Source organism: Anas platyrhynchos, chromosome 1, assembly GCF_047663525.1.
Source record: "Anas platyrhynchos isolate ZD024472 breed Pekin duck chromosome 1, IASCAAS_PekinDuck_T2T, whole genome shotgun sequence".
In the NCBI taxonomy this organism is placed as follows: Eukaryota; Metazoa; Chordata; class Aves; order Anseriformes; family Anatidae; genus Anas; species Anas platyrhynchos.
The window spans coordinates 65,241,359-65,260,820 of NC_092587.1; the positions used below are offsets into that span (position 1 = coordinate 65,241,359).

A 19,462-nucleotide genomic window follows, 5' to 3' on the forward strand; every position below is an offset into this window, starting at 1 on the left:
CCCCGAGGTTCCCCTTCTAGGCAACAAAACAAGGACAAAATAGTAATCATAGTGCCAGATTTTTTCTGGGGATTAATAGTAGGCCGAGGGAAGTTGATGGTCTGAGCAGCAGCCAGGGGACCCCAGCTGATTGCTAATCCTCAGGAAATACCTTCTGCTTAAGTGGTGGTTGCTGGTTAGTCCCTGAAATGAAGGTGGACAAAACCGTATGTGCGTTGTTCTTTTCTGGTCAGTATTCCCTGCTAATAAGGCACACATACCTTGATCTTGCAGAAGTCAAAGAGGTGGGAGTAGATGGCTGATTCATTTGACTTATAATTAAATTAAGCCAATAAAGGTAATTCCACACTGCCACATACATACCTCGCACTTTATTGGAGAAACAGGAGCAGGCAATTCCTGGTCTGAGAAGTGTGCAGTCTAAGTGGGATCAAACACAGCCTTACAGCCTGCTGGGCGTGGGGAGGTGAGGAAGTGGGGCCATAAAGAGCCAGGCGTACTTGAATGAGAAAGCTGGCCAGGGAACCCAGCAGGAAACAAACAAATGACTGAGGGCTGGTTCATGGAGATTAGCTCATAGAAGTATGGTGGGCCTTAGTCTGAATGGGAAAGAAAAACACTCCAAATGATACCTTGATGTAAGACTGTACTGGTCTCCTTTTCTCTCCGAAGTACTGGGTGTTTTATGGCAGAGCCAGGTGCAGCAGAGTAGTTCTTTCTGCTCACACTTGTAACTCGGGACTAGCTGGAAGGGGTGTAGGTGTTGCACAGGGGTGACAACAGCCAGATCCCTTTGCCTAGAAGGGAAGTCCATGGGGCACATCCCTGGTGGAGCAGCAGTTTGCCAAACCAATCACTTTTCCTTCCTTTGCCTTTCAATCAGTAGGGTTTCATTGCTTGACAATTACCTTTCCATGTTGCTTTTTATCTGAGAATTCATATGTACATCTCTTTTTGTTGTTCCAGCCATTCACTGTAGGTATGCCTTAATACTTGCACAAGTAAACCTGCCTCTGCTCAGACTTGAATAAGCCAGTGCTGCATTACATTTTTCTGTGCACTGTTTTGTCACAGGTAAACCCGAATGTGCTCAGTTCGATGGAGAAGCAGAGGCGCAGGGAGGAAGAGGAGGAGCGCCAGATCCTTATAGCAGTGCAGAAGAGGGAGCAGGAGCAACTGCTAAAGGAGGAGAGAAAAAGAGAGATGGAGGAGAAGGTCAAAGCAGTGGAAGGTACGTGCAGCCAGTGCGAAGCAGAGGTGGGAGATTTCAAAGCTGAGTCTGAGATCTTGAACTAAGATCTATTTGCATCCCTCCCCTGCCAGGCAAGCTGATGGGAATAACTCTTCTTGGACTTGGCTTAGATAAATTGGCCTGATAGTACTTTCTTTTTGCCTTGTCCACCCCTCTTGTGTTGATGGCTGTTCTCTAGTGTTCTCTTCAGTTCTGTCTTCTTCAAGTCATACTCATTTTTTCCTTGTCATAGCTGTATTTTTCTCCTGCTATCCATATTGTTCCTCAGTTTCCTTCTTTTGTGTCCCCACCGGGCTTCTCATAGATCTCCCTCCATGCAGGCTTAGCTGGCTTAACTCTTACTGAATAGTATTTGGTCCTTTTGGCCTTCTGCATGATGAGAGGAGGATTCCTTTCAGGGAGAAAAGGAAGGGGACAACATGGGAATAGTGAGGGTATTATTTTTATATTGCTCCTGACCTCATCAGCTGGAGTACTAAAGGTGAAGGAACCAGGCTAAACAGAGCACTGGTAGGTGGCAAATTCATGTTTTGGTCTTGTTTTCTCATGTTTTTAAGTAACATAAATATAGGCTGTTCTGCAAGAAACAGTGGTCTTGCATTTCATACATCAGTCTGAGACACAGACTGGAGACATTCAGCCAGTACATGTAGGTACTGGTGTCTAAGAGCAGGCTCATATCTAAGCACCACCTCTCTTAGCCTCCTTTACAGGGATTTCTTTATTTGCTGCTTTTGCCAGTGGCTGGCTGGGCTGTTGCAGCTCCAGGGAAACACTGAATATTGTCAGAAAATATGTTCTCACAATGCATGGCAGTATCACTATTGTGAATCCTTAGGTGGAGAAAGAACCAGAAAAGGAGGGGGGGGGGGGGGGAAGGGTTCATGCAAACCCTGTAAACTTTCCAAGATGAAACAAGTCTGCTACCAGATGTCTGGTAGCAGACCAGATGTTATCTAAGAATAGTTCCTTTTACCTGCTTACTTTCTAACCTTTCGAAAATCCAATTACTTGCTTGGCCTTTGGATATTTCTGGTTGCTGGTCTTGGCTAATCTGGTACTTTAAACTCAGAATCATCCAGCTTCCAGATCTGCTACAGGTATCTGTTTCACCTTGGCAAATTGCATATTCCCTGTGCTTTGACTCTCCATCTGTATAGACAAAATTAATCTTCAAGATCCAGAGGAGTTGCAAATTTAAATCTAGTATTCAGAGTTGGTCAGGTATTGTTTTGATAAAAGCCTTGTGAATTTGGGGGTAAATACAATAACTATGTCATCTGATACAAACTCACCAGAGCCACTCAAAAAACTGGCATGGGGTTGGGCAGTAAGCTGTTTTAAGCCATTTCGCATACATTAGTGCTTTTCTTGGCAGGCATGCTTTTATTTTGGTTTGAGCAGTTTCTTTCAATTTACTTCAAACTTGTTCCCAGTCAGTTTAGGGTAAGTCAAGAGAAGTCTGCTTTTAAACTGGTGCAAAAGCTGTTTGGAAAGGTTGTTTAAATGGATGATCTGTTCTGTTAAATCAGTTCTATATTTTTCATCCATAGAAACAGCAGCTATCTGGGTAAGACTTTGGCTTCGTAACCATCTTTCCTTATTGCTTACTGGTTCTATGACTGTCAAGCTCACCCTCCGACACCCTCTGTTAACACTTACTGTGATAGTTCTTATGATGGACAGAAAGTGATTTGAAAATGAAGTCATTTGTTTTGTTTGGTTCAGACTTGTTAAAGCTGGACATCCGCTGAAAGATATTTTTAGGGTAACAAAGACCTTCCTGTATTTTGCCTTCTGCTTAGGATTTAACAATTCTGTAAATTGTTAGGAGGGATGATATGAAACACAGGGTGGAATATCTGTGTTCTTTGTGGCTTCATCAGCACTTCACCTGCATCTTGGGTTTGGACTGTGTACCTGTCTCTAGATCGCATTCCTCTTTCCAGTGTGGGATTTCACTTCCCTCCACTCCAACGCGCACCCCAGTTAGGGACCCTCCTGCTGGGCCCATCTGGATTTTCCTGAATTTAGGAGTTAAAGCAGCTTTCTAGATTTCTTCCAGAACAGCAGGTTATAATCTTCCAGTTCTCTTCAGATGCCGTTGTAACATTACCTCTCACACACATGACTTTCTATCTGTTTGAGGTGCTTTTTAGGGCATTGGTCAGCTTTTAATATTTGGTGGCCTCTCAGTCCAGGCCAACAGCATGGCAGCAAACTCTACCTTTAACAAAGCTATGTTAATTCCTCCCTGTGGTACTGGGACCTGTCACAGTACTGACTGAGCTACAGCCTGGTAACACGGTAGCGCTCCGCAATCCCTGTCAGTTTACCATGTCAGAAGCTTGGCAGGCATTGATGGATTTCTAATATCTACGTGACCTTACCTCTTGGTTGCTGTTGGCATGAGACTTTCCTTTTGCTGCCCAAGTCATTACTACATGTGTTTCTCAGCTTTTTCACTTAGGCATCCATAACAATGTCATCTAAGCGAGGTTAATTTTACTAAAGAAGCGTGCAATACTGAACTGTGCTTGGACTGACTGATAATCTCTGCTAGCTGTAGTTTGATGTTAGACCTCACCTTACTAAATGGTGTAACAGATGCTGATAGATTCTGTAGGACATCTTAAATGAAAGTCCTGTCCTCCCAACTTCAGTGCTGCCTGGAGTCTTCTAACGGAAAATTTGGAGTTTTTTTTTTTTTAACCAATCTTTGATATATCTAGCCATGGACCTCTCTGGAAAACATACACCTTGTAGCTATTCCTAAACAATATCCGTTATCCTGTTAGAGCATGCTTTCAGATATGGGTACTGTTCATGGAGTAAAACCATGACTTGCAGTGGTACCATTGGTGACTGTGACATCTCAGGTTCCTTCCCAGAAGAGAAATCCATCACTTTTTTTTTTTTGACTGGGCACGAGGTGTGGCTGTCAATTCCTCTTCAGGGAAGGAGTGCCTACATTTTCCTCAGTAGCTGCAGGAGAAGCATGGAAGGTTTTATTTAGCAGCAGAATGTCTGTTTGAGTGGTGATTCTCTTGTAAGAATAAAGACTAAATGCATACAGATAGAGTCATCCTGGAGACACTCATTCCTAGTTCTCTTGTGCTCCTACTCCTCATCACAGGCTTTCTTTTGACTGGCATATTAATACTGTTTTACCAGCATGTGCTTCTCAAGTCTGCGTCACTGTCCAGAGATGGAGCCTCTGTTAGAGGATTTTGGCCAGGTCTCCAATCTTTCTTTCACTTGGGTGTTTCCCTGGTGTGGCCCTGTGGCCAATTTCCTGGGGTGTTGCAGCTATGACATCTCTCCTTGAGCTGCGTTTTCACAGAATTCTGCATCAACAGAAAGTTGGTACAGGTGTTTAGCAAGTCAAATGAATTCAGGTGTCCTATAACAAAAAGGAAATGAGGTTCATAAGAGTCCATAAACTTTCTACTATGAAGCAATCTGTTAGCCAGCTGTCTGGTTGCAAACCACAGGTTATATTACTAACGTTGCTTCTTCCTGTCTCTCACCTCTTAAACCAAAGCTGTCCCAGTGGCCCTCCTGTGTGGTAGCTTGCTCTCTCTGGCTGCTGGCCGTGAAGGCCTACCTGAACAATCTTCCCAAAGCTGGCTGTGGGGATGGAGGATATTATTGACCCAGCTACTTGTTGCCACCCAGCTGGTAGAATTTCACCCTTCTTTCAGCACTGTTCTTCATCAGCCTCAGTGCAAAACCAGCTGCTGTGAGTTCACCTGGCTGAGGAGTTATTGTGCTTTTTTGACAGCGTGGGGACTGGTGGCAAGCAGATAAAGGATGGTAATTTAATAAGTCATCTCTTTCTGTTTAACTGATCTATGCCTTGGTCTGTGCTTTGAACTCTCTTTGTACCACACTGTGGTCAGGAATTTGTCTGAAAGGTGGCATGTGGAGCATCTGCATTGCAGTAATGCTCCGAAATCACTGATGGACTAGTCAAGGGAAAATGAAGAGGTGTGTTTGTGGTGTACGGTGTTCTCAGCTCCTCTGCTTCTTTGCAGAGAGTTCTTGAGAGCTGCAGGAGCTGCCTGAGTTTTCTCTGCAAGATGTTGTTGACAAGGAGCACTGAATGGCTTTTTCTGCTTGTCTCCCCTTCCCGCTGCAGAGCGAGCCAGGAGGAGGAAGCTTCGTGAAGAGCGGGCCTGGCTGCTGGCACAGGGGAAGGAGCTGCCCCCCGAGCTTTCCCACTTGGATCCCAGTTCCCCTACCAGGGAAGAGCGAAGGACCAAGGATCTGTGAGTATGCAGCTGGGCATGCAGCACACCCGTGCAGTGAAGCCTTAGTAGGGAGGGGAGGAGAGGAGTGTGGTCATTCACAGGAATGAGGAGGGATAAGTGAGGTTGGAGAGCAGCAAGGAGTAAGCTGAGAAACACCTGGATTTGGTCCATGTGAGACAAGTGTTTGTGATGAGGCCTGTTTAACTTCATGGCACTGCATGTGGCACGGAAGGGAGGATGAGGTAAGAGGGAATGCCGTATATGTGCTAAGTCTCTGTTATTCACTGTTGTTCTTCCAATTACAGCTTTGAACTGGATGATGAGTTCACAGCCATGTACAAAGGTTAGTCCACCTGTCCCGATTTTCCTCTTTGCATGACTTCTTCAAAGCGACACAGTCCCCCAGGCATGTGTGTAATCGTCTGTCTTTTGTTGCTACCAGTTCTAGATGTGGTAAAGGCTCACAAGGACTCTTGGCCCTTCTTGGAACCTGTTGATGAGTCGTATGCTCCTAACTACTACCAGATCATTAAGGTAGGGAAAGCAGCGCAGCGTGCTTGACTGATGCTCTTTGTTGACTGGGGTGCAATTACTTGTAAGTGTTTTGAAGTTCTGTGAGCTGTGTTATCCTCACAGTCAAGCTGCAGTAATCCCTTTGGGTGTAGGAAATGCAAGAGGAGAGGCTGCCCTCAGGAGAGCAGCCTCTGCTCTGCATGCCCTCTGTGAGGAAGCTAGTAATTTATGTACCTTTGTAAGTCCCATTGCTCTTGCTGTAACTCAAGGAAAGTTTTGCTGAATTTCAGGCCCCCATGGACATCTCTAGCATGGAGAAGAAGTTGAATGGAGGTCAGTACTGCACCAAGGAAGAATTTGTGGGCGATATGAAGACCATGTTCAGGAACTGTCTTAAGTACAATGGTGAAGGCAGTGGTAAGAGCAGTAAGATGCTAAGTTCATCTATTTCCAGTGCTGAGTTAAAGCAGGCACTGATCCCTACCTACTCACCAGAACTTGATTTGTGCTTACTCTCTTTCAGGATATTTTTGAGAGGCTGGAGGAAAGCTCCTGAGTAGTAAGGCCTGGGGATTTAGCCAGGTTTTTAGCACAGTTGTCATGCTGATACATGTGGCCTGTCATACTAAGGGGCTCCCATGTTGATAGGTGGTGAAGACAGAACATACAAAGAGAAGAAAGTCTGTTTCTTTACGAGCTCATTCCTTTGTGTGCTTGCATGTGTCTGTGTTCCTTTGTCTCATGATATCTAATACATTTTGAAGAACATAACGAGTCTGGTCAGCCCCCAGTGTTTGTTGAGTATCCCCCCCAAAAAAAAGTGAAAAGTGAGCCACATCTGTAGCCTTTTGGATGGAAAATATATATTTTTAGGTTCTTTGGCTATTGAATGAATAGCATAAGCCCACAAATGGGAAACCTTGGGTTTAATTGCCACGCCGATTAAAATTCTGCACGTTGCTTAGGTAAGAAGTCACTCCCCATATGGTGGGTCATCGCTGCAGACCATGTCTCAACAGCACTGCTTTGAAAGTGAAAACAGAGCTTCTCAGCTTGTCACTGTGGGCCCTAAGTAAAAGCATTTCTGCACTGCCAGTGGGGGAACTCTGCTGTCCAAGGAACTTTTTAGTTCAGTGGAAACAACTGGAAAGTCATTTGCTTCAAGACTTTGTGATCAACACCTCTCACCTGTATTTTCCTTCTTACCCACTCCAGTGAAAAGTAGGAGCCCCTCAGAGCAGAACTGTCCTGTGGGAATTGCACAATAGTGACCGTGGTATTTGCAATAGCTTTTGTGTCACGGTCAGCAAGTGCTTTAAAAACTGTACATGGATAAATGATCTTTGCTGATTTTTTTCCTTTGTCTTGTAGCATACAGCAGAGATTTGAACCAGTCCAGCAAAAGCCTCTTGAGCAGAATCAAGTAGCATTGCTGGAATTTAACGTTTCTCTTCTCAGCACTGCTGGCTAGCAGTGCAGGTCACACATCTCTGCAAGCAGAGGTGGTGTTTGCCGTAATGTAATTCTTGGTACTATTCTGGGATGTTAGGTTAATGCTGACTGTGCAAGCCATGCTGCTAATGGTACTTTGTCATGCCTGTGTGCCTGTCCTCTGGTGGGGTTACTGAACAAATCTGATGCTGCATTGCTTATTGAGTTTAAGAATATAGACCGGTCAACTAGGTAGAAACAAAAGTCTTCCTCAAAAAAAAAAAAAAATGCAGAGAGAGATGATTTTTCTGGGGAAATGAGGAAAGTCTGATGTTGCTTAACTGTTTCTCTCTGTAAGGCTCTGTCCTTGATGTTGCTGGGTTTCTTTTGGCAGAATATACCAAGATGGCTTACAACTTGGAGAGGTGTTTCCACCGAGCAATGATGAAGCACTTCCCTGGGGAAGATGGAGACACAGATGAGGAGTTTTGGATCAGAGAAGACGGGAGGCGGGAGAAGAGGAGCCGGCGGGCTGGCCGCTCCAGCGCTGGCAATGTTTGGACTCGGTCACGAGACCCAGAGGGACCAGGCAAGAGGCAGCAGCGCCTGGAAAATGGAGGGAAACCTCCACCATATCGAGCTGCTTCGAGGGCTCCCGCCTCCTCCTCCTCTTCCTCCTCCTCCTCCTTCTCCTCGTCCTCTGCAGAGGATCCAAGTGGCAACCCCATGCAGCCTCCTCGAGAAGTGGGCCCTTCCAATGGGCGAGGTTTCCCCCGCTCGCTGCAGTACGGCGGCATGCCCAGCCCCGTGCCACATCCCGGCCAGATGGTAAGGAGTAGTTTCTGCTGTTCTTCATCGATCCTGCCTGCGGAGGGAGGCGGGGAGGGAAAAGGGAATTGAACTCTCCCCTGTGGAATCCCTACTTTGTGGCAAGGATCTCCTCCCAGAGATTGAGGGTCGGAGCTGTGGTTTCTCAAACTGAAACTTTTCAGCCCTTAAATTTAAACCGATACAGTTCGGCCTTACCCGGTCTTTGTGTAGTTGGCTGAGGAGATAGGACTGGAAATAACACGCTCTGTTAAGAGTAGCTGGGGCTAGAAGAGTAGCTACTTCTGTAACTGGAGGCTGAACTAGATCGCTACCACACTAATTAGGAAAGGTCTAACAACATTTTTTGCAGGCAAGTACCCATGTGTGCTTGGGCAGCCCTGGCTCCCCAGTTTTCTCTCTCTCCCTGGAGAGGTGCCCCATTGTGCACGTAAAGCAGTCACGTTTCCTCTTTCAACCTCCAGTTTATGATGCTGAACGAGCCAGCCTTCTTTTGTCTCAATTGTTTACAGATGCCTGGTAACTTTGTGCCATCTGCATACTACTGCATTCTGTGCCTTGATATTTATAAAAGCAGTAAACAAAACCACACACAAGGCCACCCTGGGCTGCAGCAGTGACCTCCCTTTAGCCTGATGTTTCCTCTCCGAGGGCCACTTGTTCTGCCTCTTCTATGGGCTGTTCCTCACCCATCCTTTACTGTCTTTTCCTTTTTAACCCATGGTGTCTTGTGGTGTAGTGTGACAGCTGCTTTTCTGAGATCCAGGCTATTCCTCACTTTTTTAGCTGGAAATAAAACGTTTTAGAGTGATTCTTGTGACGCAGATAGCAGAAGCCAGTAGGAGAGCTGGAGCCAGCAAGTATTTTGAAAGCAATCCAGCATGGTCCCCTTTGTTCTGCTCACGTGCTCTTGTGGTTTGCTCCAAGGACAGGAATAAACCACCGTCCCCTCCAGTTGTCTTACTTGCTTCCGAATAGCTGGGTGGTAGGTGAGTGTATCACAACCTGAGCTCAGGGATATATGATACTCTTTGGCAGGAGAGCTGTGTCATTTCATAGAAAAGCCTACAGGTTTTTCATGGCATCTCCAAAAAGCCTGTCTGTTCTGTGTGGTTCTTTTGGTCTTGGCTTACCCCCTGCTTGAAGCAGCTCTGCTGCTTTTTTGCATCTCACAAATGTGTTTATTTCTCCTTCCTGCACCCTTCCCCATCCCCCAGAGACCAGCTGTGCCAGGAACGTTCGGTCCCCTGCGCGGATCAGATCCAACAAAACTGTATGGCTCACCGCGAGTGCCAGAGCCCCATCCTGGAGACCCGGTTCAGCAGCACCAGCACTTTGCCATGCAGGTAAATTGTTTCATAACAATAAATCACGGCACCCTGCAGGTCCCCTCTGGTGTGTGGGGGACTCCCTGATGGCCCCTGCGGTGGCATTGCCTCTCAGATCAACCTGCTGGCATGCCAGCATCAGTCTTTTCCCACCTCCCTCTCACTGACACCCCTCTTTCTGCCTCCCCAGCCGGCCGTGGGACTGAGCGAGCACCGTGGGCACAGGCTGGCTGCCCCTGAGAAGCAGGTGTGTGCGGGGCCGACCCACGTCACCGGCCTCGGACCCCGTCCTGGCACCCTGCAGCTGGGGCGTGTCAGTGGCCCCCCTCCGGACGCCGTCTACCCGCCAGCCCAGTTCCAGCAGGGCTTCCTCCCTCCAAGGCACAACGGGCCTCCGGTGAGGCCGCCAGAAGGCTCGGAGATGCCCCCTGGACATATGTACCGGCCCTACAAGTACCTGAACCGTGGGCACCCGGCCCTGTGGAATGGCAGCCACAGCGCCGCCAGCCAGGGTGCCGTGGGGCCGGAGGAGAAGGCACCCATGGGGCCAGCGCCCTCGCTGCAGCCCCGCGCCATCGGCCACATGATGGAGCCCCGGGCCTTACGGCCTCCTCTGCCTCCCAGCCAGTGGACTGAGCAATCAAACTTCCTACCTCACGGGGTGCCTCCCTCAGGGTACATCAGACCACCCGGGAAAGCTGCTGGCCAGAGGATGCCGCAGCCGCCGGCCGCTCTGTTCGGGGGACCGGCTCAGGTTCAGAGAGGGTGCCAGGGTGGGGACTCGATGATGGACAGCCCAGAGATGATCGCCATGCAGCAGCTGTCCTCCCGCGTGTGCCCGCCGGGCGTGCCTTACCACCCTCGCCAGCCACCCCCGCCGCACCTCCCTGGACCCTTTCCCCAGCTGGCTCACGCCGCCTCTGCTGGTGTGCCACCCCCAAAGCCGGTCATGGGCAACGGGAGCTCGCAGGATCAGACCATGGAGCCGGAGAGCAACCAAGGTAACTCCCCGTGGCACTGACCAGAAGCCACCCAGAGGCTTCTCCCCAGTTCTTGCTGCTGCTGGACCTCAGCAGAGGATGCAGCCCCGTGGATCCTTTTCCATGTCTGCACACATCAAGGGTGTGCAAGCAGCCACAGGGAGCGAGGAGCTATGCCCTGCGTTTGTGAGTTCACACGCAGTGGGTGGGTGCTTGTGAGGAGCTGGGGAACACCCCATAGTTTAGCTTTGCTGCTCCAGACTCTTGCGGTCCTGAGCTTAACTGTGTTGCAGATGCACAAAGCCTGCATCTGCAGATGTGGCTTTATTTGGATTTGCACCGCTAGAGAAGTGTGAAAGATGCTCTGACTTTCAGGCTCACTGGGGGCCATTTTAAACACTGGCTGAAGATCAGCAACAAAAGCAGGTTCTATTCTAGAAAATGATTAATTTTTTGTTTAAATAGTTGTGGGACACATAGTTTATACACGTCTTTTTTTTTCTTCAAATTCTAAATCAGAATATATTTTCTGCTCCAGCCATCACGTAGATTTTTCTAAGATTTTTCATTTCACTGTAACCTGCCAGAGGTCCCCTCCATCCCAGTTATACCTGCAAGTTATCAGTTTGCCTTTGGGTGCACGGTCTGTAAGTCTGTAATGCTTCTAGTACTCACTTGGATTTAATATAAAAATTGAATCTGCAAAGAGTTAGGTAAGGAGAGAAGACATTATGCGAAGAAATGGTTTGAATACACTTCCTTGAATATATGTCAGTATGGCTTCTCCTCTGAAATGCACATGTGCCTTCTGAGCTTAGCATCTCAAAATCTTCACAGAACAGGACTGCCAGAAAGGCACTGAAAAGTCATGTCAGTTCAGATGAGATGGCAGCGTGTCATGTATGCCACCACAAGTTTCTTTCTAGTTGAATTTCATTCATTCTAGCTGGTAAACTAGAGATCAAAAAAAAAAAAACTTAAAACAAACCTAAAGTAGAGATCAAAAAAACCTAGAGATCAAAAACAATTTTTTTCATTAATTTTAGCTGGTAAACTAGAGATCAAAAACCTTGTATCTTTTATCGATCCCTTGTGTGCCTTGGACTACGGAAACTCTTTCCTTGTGTGGCATTGCTTAAAACTCATTATCATTTAACTGTGCTGGATATAGAACAGAGACTGCAAGAGGACGTTGAGTGATTACAGGGCAGAGCGGCCGCATCTCCAAATCACAGTTGATTAAAATATGGCTGTGATCAGCCTCACAGTACCTTGCTATGTGGTAGTGCTTTTGCCCAGCTGTGGGCAAACAAGCTTTGTGGACCAGAAGGGGCAACACAGTGTAAAATCAAAAAAGCCCTGGCTCTTAGCTTGCTCTCATGTGGCTTCTGCAGGATTTCCCAAAGCTGCTTCTCCATGGGGCAGCCTCTGTACACACGTGTCAGAGCAAACCTACATGTGCCATGTTTTTCTGGTGGAGGTGGTTTGCAAACTGCAGTTGGAGCTGTATCTTACGGAAATCTTAAGGCTTCAGTTCACATGCCTTGTCTTTACGAGAGAGGTGTGCTACACTAGGAGTAACTTAAAAGAGTTCTTTTAAAAAAATCAGCCAACTTTGCAAAGTTTGGAATTGCTATGGGTCTCTGAAAGAACGGTATTGGCTGTAGGAGGGGGACTACAGCCCCACAAAGCCCACAGTTAGCATGATGCTGTGCTCCAGCCATCTTGTGAAGACGTCTGAGTAGAGGATGGGATGTTGTAGGCTTTGAGGTACTTACTTCAAGGTCTTTGATGGAAACATCTGCTCAGCTTATAAAGTCACTCCTCTTCCATTTTAATAGTTCATCAAGATAGGGTACTTTCTCCATCCAAATGTTGGAGATTTGGATGGCCCTCAGGTTTTCGCTTGGGCTTTGTGTCAGCAGCCAAAGAGGAGGGAGGCCCAGCATGACCGAGGCTGCTGTTCATGCTGTCAAAAGTAGATGGTAGGAGGTTGTTTTGGCACATCTGGCTGAGCTGGCAGGAATTCCTCTTTGGCAAATTTGCCTTGGGTGAGTGTGCCTGTGGGGTGGGGAGGGCTGACGTGCAAAACAAGACCAGCACCTGACGCTTCCCATTTCTCTTTCCAGTGGAGCCACCGGCGGGCGTGGAGGAGAAGGCTCAGTGCATCAGCATTCCCGACGGGGCCTACGCCAAACTCCTACCTCATCCCAAGCCCCCCCTGCCCATGGAGTGCACCCGACGCGCCTTGCCCCCAGAGGAGGGGGACGGCTCCGGCCTGAAGAGCGACCTGAAGGCAGGGCAGAGCAAGGGCGCCTGGCCGGCCGAGAGCGGCTACGCTGGCCCACAGGGCTGCGTGAGGGACCTGGCACCCACCTCCGAGCGAGGAGGGCCCGTGCCTGAGAACGGGGCAGCGGGCGAGGGGCCGGCGGAGGGGAAGGGGCTGGCCGCCAGCCTGATGGAGAAGCCCCTCTGCGGCGGGGGGAAGGCTGTGCCCGAAGCGGCCGTGCCTTGCCTGGGGCAGGGCACCGGCCTTCCTGCCATGGACGCCAGCACCGTGGGGGCTGCCCCCAACCAGTTCCACCCTCTCTACATGCCTGGTCTGGAGTACCCCAATTCGGCCGCCCGGTACCACATCAACCCAGGGCTGCAAGGCTTCAGCCCGGTGATGGGCGGCAAGCCTCCCCCCGTGTCCCACCCGCAGCATTTCCCTTCGCGGGGCTTCCAGCCGAGCAACGCCCACCCCGGGGTCTTCCCCCGCTATCGGCCCCACCAGGGCATGCCCTATCCCTACCAGCCCCAGCCTCAACCTTCCTACCACCACTACCAGCGGCCGCCCTACTACGCCTGTCCGCAGGGCTACTCGGACTGGCAGAGGCCTCTGCACCCCCAGGCCAGCCCCAGTGGCCACCCGCCCCTGGCCAGACCCCCCTTCTCCGAGCGGGGGAACGTGAGCGGCTTGCAGGGCTGCGAGGCGCTGAGCGCTGCCCTGGCTTCTCCCAACCGCATGGACGTAGCGAGTGCCAAAGAGGTTTCTCCGAGCGACGGGCAGGATCTGGGGCCTGAAGATGAGAAGTCCGAGGAATCGCAGGAGCGGCCGGAGAGTCCCAAAGAGTTCCTTGATTTGGACAACCACAACGCGGCCACGAAGAGGCAAAGCTCAGTGGCAGCAGGAGAGTTCCTCTACGGAGCTCCCCCGCCCCACCTGGGTTCGGGAATGGGATTTGGGCCGTCGGCTTTCCCTCCCCACGGGGTGATGCTACAGACTGGCTCTCCCTATGCATCCCGGCATCCCACCAGCCATTTCCAACCCAGGACATACGGATCGCCCATGAATGCCCACCTGTCTCATCATCATCCAGCCTCTGGCCAGGCCAACGGCCTCTCTCAGGAGGGACCCCTGTACCGCTGCCGGGAGGAGAACATAGGTCACTTTCAGGCCTTGCTGATGGAGCAGAGAGGCAGTGGAGGTGGCATGGGGGGGCCACCCCAGGACTTGTATAGATCATCGGGGTAAGAGCGTGTTTTCTGTGAGAAGGAGAGGTGGGAGGGGGCGATGCCTGGGTAACCATGTGTGTTGGGTATTCTTGAAAGGCCCAGGCTGAAGTCGGAGGAGCTGGCAGGTAATATGAAAGGCTAACGGGTTACTCAGACTCTTGAAGTAAGAGGTCCCTTAGACCGTTCTGGGAAACGAAAAGAGTCTTGCTGCAGCTTTTTAAAACGCATAATTTTAGGCATCGTGGAAACCTGTTAGCCTCTCCTGTCCGTCTCCACGCTGGTGCTTTGTTTTATCTGAGAGTATTTTGTTAAAATGTTGTCCAGTGTTGTGCATCTCTTAATCAAAGGGTCTTGTACCAATTTCTTTGCAAGAATTTCATTTCGTCTTTCTCATAGTGCAACAGAGTGCCTAACTGAAGTGGAAGTTAGCCTCTTGTTACGAACTCCTCTACTTTAATGTCACCCTCTTCTTTCTTTTTTGCCCTTCCTCTCTGTCTCATATTTCCCTTAAAGAAAAATCAAGTCTCATTGAGATTTTGCATATTAAGTTTTATTCCCAAGTGGAAAATTTTGCTACTCCAAAAATTCCCTGTTCAGACTTCGTAAATGTGCTTCAGCTGTTACCATTTTGCGATAGTTCCAGCATGACTTGAGCAGTAAATCTTGTAAGGCAGATGTGGAGAAAAAGGACCCAAAGGACTTTTCTTCTCCTAGTGTTGAGGGGTTACAACTGTGTCATTGGGGGAGGGGGACGGGAGTCAAAGTTTGTGTTTGGGGAGGGGGGGAAGCCTTAAAAAAGAAGACATGCAAAATACGTACTTGTATGTGAAAGTTGTGTGTGTATGCATTCGGTCAAGTAGATGGGGTTTGCTCTTGATGTTCATGTGCTAAAACTCTCTCCATTCAACCTGGCTCCAGAATGCAAATGCATCAGGCTCAAGTTCCCTTCCCGAAGATGCCTACAGCAACCATGTCCCGGGAAGATTTGACGCCACAAAAACCATCAGCGTTGCCTCTGGATCAAGTAAGGGTCACCCAAGAGAGCAGAGCTCAGATGAGAGCCTCTTTTCTTAGTGACAATTAAAGGACAGAAATGTTTGCCAAGAGTGGGAAGCATTGGAGGAAGCTGGGAAGTGAGCTCACTGTTAGGTAGAGGAACTGGGGATGTCTCTGTCTATAACACACAACCTGGGCTGACGTAGTGCTAGCTTTGAAGTAATTGCATGAAATTGTGAGGCTGTTCCTTCCTACAGCTGGCTGTTAAAGTCTCCAACTCTTCTTCTTCCTCTTCCAGAGCTAGTCCAAGGAAGGAAGGACCTCGTGAAGACGAAAGCCACACGTGATTTGGACAAGGGGGAGGAGGGGCAGGCCTTCCTCCCACCCTCCCCTCACCCAAGCAGCACGTAGCTTCCCGGGTCGGTGGAGCATGGTGCCACGGCGGCTTTTGTGTTGGAAACCCGGAGCGGTGCAGGGCCCCAGCCGGCCGAGCAGCTGGCTCGCCACCACAGGGCGAGCATCGCCAAACCTAGTGGCTTTCCGTGACTGGAGACTGCGTCTCGTTCAGGGTTTGAGGGATTTTTGGGGTGGGGAGGGCGGGGGTGGGGGCTGAAACTTTCATTGACTGCTAAACTCAGGTATATTTTTCAGGGTGGAAGAGGACGATGATGGAATTTTACTTGTAGTATTAACGTGTGTGTTTTGGAGCTGGATCCAGTTTACAGAATTTAACCTGTTGCCTTTTTAAATAAATTTCTGTTGTTGGTGAATGTATTGTACATAATGGGGGAGGGGGTGGGCCCAGCTTGTAGTGGGCTTAGCACTGGAGGAATCCTTAACTGTTTACAATCATATCACACTGAAATCTTTCAGGATAGGGTGAGGGTTTCGTGGGAGTGGGGAGAGGTGAGGGAACATGCAATGGATGACTTGCTGTCCTCTGCAACTGAGACACCAACTTGTAGTTGTTTTACTGAATAGCAGGGATTGCTCAGGGGCATAACGTGTCCTCCTCTTTCTCTTCTCCTCTTCCTCCTTCCCCTCTCGCCCCTGCCTCCACCCCTCTGGATCCAGGGCCTGAGTGCACTTCCAGCTCCCTGTCATCGTGGGGGAACAAGGAAACCAGGACCAGGAATTGAAACCAGGACAGGACACTCATAGCATTGTCCCTTCTGCTAGCGTAGTACCCTCCTCCCTGCCTTTTTCGTAAGATTAAGTTAAGCTCTAGAAAACAGAAAATGGCACAAATGGTCATCTTAGACTTCTTTCTGTGAAACCAGTGCATCTGGGTGTGGAGCAGCACCTGTCCAGCAGAACAAATGTGCAGGTCTGTACCCCTCCCTGCCTGAGGAGGGGAACCACGTCCCTCCTTTCTTTCTCTTTCCTTGCCTATTTTCACCTCTTAGCAGCAGCAAAGCAGAAACCACACCAGGATTCCTGACCGCTCTCAGTTGCCTGTGAAAGCAGGAGTATAAGGCTGTTTTGGGGGAATGGTTTGTTTGTTAGCGTGAGCTGTTTGTTGGCCAGCAGAGTTGGGCTTGGTGTTTACAAGAAGCCGGTGATTCAGAAAGCACTGATTTGAAATCAGATGTTGAGGTGGAATGGCTTGGGCAGTGGGCGATGAGAGAGCCGTGTGCTTGAGCTGAGTCAGTTTACCTCCGTTGTTTTTGATGTTGTAGCAGCAAGTACAGTGGCAGCTTCCCTCAAGGGCAATACTCGGTCTGCAGGCACTTCTCACAGCAGCAGCACTGCACGGGGAGCCCCTCGTTGACACATCAGTTCAGTAGGCATCTCTTCTGCAGCTGCTTATCCATACCTTGAAACTAGCACAGCTGAATGTTCTCGGGGGAGTCGGGGTAAGGCAAGGTGGAGTTGCTGTGCTGTAAGACTGGGCAGCAAGGTCTGTTGGACCAGAGCCCTAGTGCAGGCTAGCTCTGGCTCTGGCAGGACAGCGGTGTGTGTGTATTTATATATAGTTAAGAAGGACGTGCCAATGTGCTGGCCAAAAAATTGTGCTTGCGGGAGCACAAGTGGCAGCAGAAGTGAGCACGTGAGGACAGAGCAGCGTGCCCTTTGGTCAGCAGTACCAGCCAGGGGAAGGTTTTATTCTCCAAGCTCCTGGAGAATGTTTGACTGCTTTGTCACCTTGGATGGTGCTGTCACCCCTGTTAGCTAGATTGCACTAGCGTTCATGGCCACACTGCCTGTGTCCTGCTGTGTGTATTGACCATGTGCTGGCACAGTTGTTTGAGCAAATGGCAGGTAGCATCTGACTGAGCCATTACTCCTTCTGTCCTCAGCTTCTGGAAACACAAAGTGCCTAGAAGACGAGAAGTGGTCTTTCTTCAAAAAGAAAGAGGAAAGACTGATATATCAGTGCCACTCTTACAAATCAGCCTCAGTCCCTGTTGCTGCAGTTTTGCCTCTGACGAGCTGTGTAGAGCCAAGGCATTTTCCAAGCCTAAGAGGAGTTAAATTTCTTCATGCGAGCCCCACAAGTGTGTTTATAAATTCACTTCTCCTTACTCACTGCTGCAGCTAGCCTTTGAACCACAGCTGCTCTCTGTTGGGTCCAGTGAGTTGCCTGGCTTAGCAGGCTCCTCCCCAAAGGAGGACTTCAGCTTAATGTCAACTACTTTACTAAAAGGAGATTTTTTTTTCCCCTGTTTGTGTTCATCAGTCAGGGAACAGCTGTCACTGGTGGATTGGTATAAACTGGAATAGATAATCCTGAAGGTTGTCCTTGGAGTGAGAAGCTGGTAACTACGCTACCCGGCCAAGAACTATGCGGTGGCTGATCTGAGTTTGTCCCAGATCTGAGGGTCTACTGCTGGCTTATCAGCTGGCACTGGGTTTTCAGAGGGGCCCCAGCTGCTGGGAAATGCAAGTCTGGATTTAGCTTTTCTTTCACTGAAGCAATAATAGGTATTTTTGAAAAGGCATGCAAGTATAACTGCTCTTCAGGACAAAAAAAAAATAATAATACAAACGGGACAAATGAGAAAACTATTGCATCTCTTTTTAAGGCAATCTTCATTTAGTTCATTTTCATTAAAAATGGAGGAACTGTGAAATATAGCAAATGTAGCAAAGTATTCGAAATTCTGGAAATGTGAACGTAGATTCTGCAAACAACCCTTGCCATAGTTCAGCCTGTGTCTCCTGTATCATGGACAGCTATTCAAATATTTGAAGTGCCTTTCAGCTCAATGTGAACGTTGTGGAACAGGAGGTTTTGAAGCTGTACAAAATGAACAAGCCAAAGCACTCTTGGTCTTCAGCTGGAACCAGCACTGAAAACACGCTTCTAGTGGTCATGGCATTTGGATGAGTACCAACCCTAGATCAAATCAGGAGGAATAAGAAAGGCAGGAATTGCTTGTGGCCTGTGCAGAGAGGGTAGTGGAGCGTTAGACAGCGATAGATAGATACTATGAGGATCCTACGTGGAGTGTGAGACGTGAAGGTACAGTCCCTTACCTGACCTAATGGGAAACCAGGGAGGAGGTGACTTGCAGAGGGTAGGTGAAACAGCAGTGAAACTGGCTCCCTCCCCTTGGGAGGTTTTCTAGGTAAAAGGCTTTTGATGTAGTTGGTAATTCTTGTTAAAGTGACTAACGAGCTGCTTCTGGGAGGACACATGGTTTGTATTAGAAAAGCACTAACGTAGCGTAGGGGGAGCTATGGCTGGGCAGCAGGGACATCCTGGGGACGGGGCATGCTCGGATCAAGAGCTGCTTGTGGAACCTTAGCTCGGAGTTTCCAGACTTTCAAATGCTTTGTTTGTAAATGTTTTGTGGGTTTGGTTGTGTTTGTTTGTTTTTAGTTGGTTTTGTTTGCTTGTGATTTTGTGATGACATTGAGGCATCCCCCCAAAAATGAGAGCTCTGTCTCGCTAGGTACAATCTGAACAAACCACCCCTCAGGAAATTTGCACCCCTCAGAGCCCCCAGGGACTGGGAGCAGATAGCTAAGGTAGAACAAAAGCGAAAGTACATGGAGAGAAGCAGAAAACATGAATTTCATTGTTTATGGTTTCCTAACCTGTGCTGTGCAGGCCGATTTGTAGACATTATGAAAGAGACAGGTTTAAGGAGAGTTTTAGAAGAGAGGAATGGCAGCCCTTTAGGGACAGGATGGTACCTCTTTCCCCATGAGTTGGTGTTACAGTGCAGGAGAAAGGTAGCTGCCTTTTAAAATATCCTTGCTTTTGACTGTTGTATTTGCATCACTCTCTCAAATAACATTTTAACAGAATATAGAGAGATTCTGGACTGATTGGAACCCCTCTTTCTCATCCCCCAGCGTTGTTGTAACGTAATATATTACCAGTTGGACCCTTTTCAGAAAGCATATTGAGCTAGGGACTTTGCAAAGTTCCCT

At 48.8% G+C, this 19,462-nt stretch overlaps 1 protein-coding gene across 3 annotated transcripts in view; it reads left to right on the plus strand.

Annotated features, from left to right (window-relative positions):
* CECR2 (CECR2 histone acetyl-lysine reader) overlaps positions 1 to 19,179 on the plus strand; it is a 96,531-nt gene extending 77,352 nt beyond the window's left edge. For all 3 annotated transcript variants that reach the window (XM_038185182.2, XM_072040041.1, XM_072040044.1), the window contains 11 exons: positions 1,075 to 1,231; positions 5,394 to 5,523; positions 5,811 to 5,848; positions 5,948 to 6,039; positions 6,309 to 6,435; positions 7,844 to 8,277; positions 9,495 to 9,623; positions 9,796 to 10,606; positions 12,715 to 14,098; positions 15,002 to 15,107; positions 15,378 to 19,179. In XM_038185182.2, coding sequence (XP_038041110.2) covers positions 1,075 to 1,231; positions 5,394 to 5,523; positions 5,811 to 5,848; positions 5,948 to 6,039; positions 6,309 to 6,435; positions 7,844 to 8,277; positions 9,495 to 9,623; positions 9,796 to 10,606; positions 12,715 to 14,098; positions 15,002 to 15,107; positions 15,378 to 15,383 — 3,414 coding nt within the window. In that variant the 3' untranslated portion in view covers positions 15,384 to 19,179. The remainder of the gene's footprint in view (positions 1 to 1,074; positions 1,232 to 5,393; positions 5,524 to 5,810; positions 5,849 to 5,947; positions 6,040 to 6,308; positions 6,436 to 7,843; positions 8,278 to 9,494; positions 9,624 to 9,795; positions 10,607 to 12,714; positions 14,099 to 15,001; positions 15,108 to 15,377) is intronic.
* Positions 19,180 to 19,462: the final 283 nt, after the last annotated feature.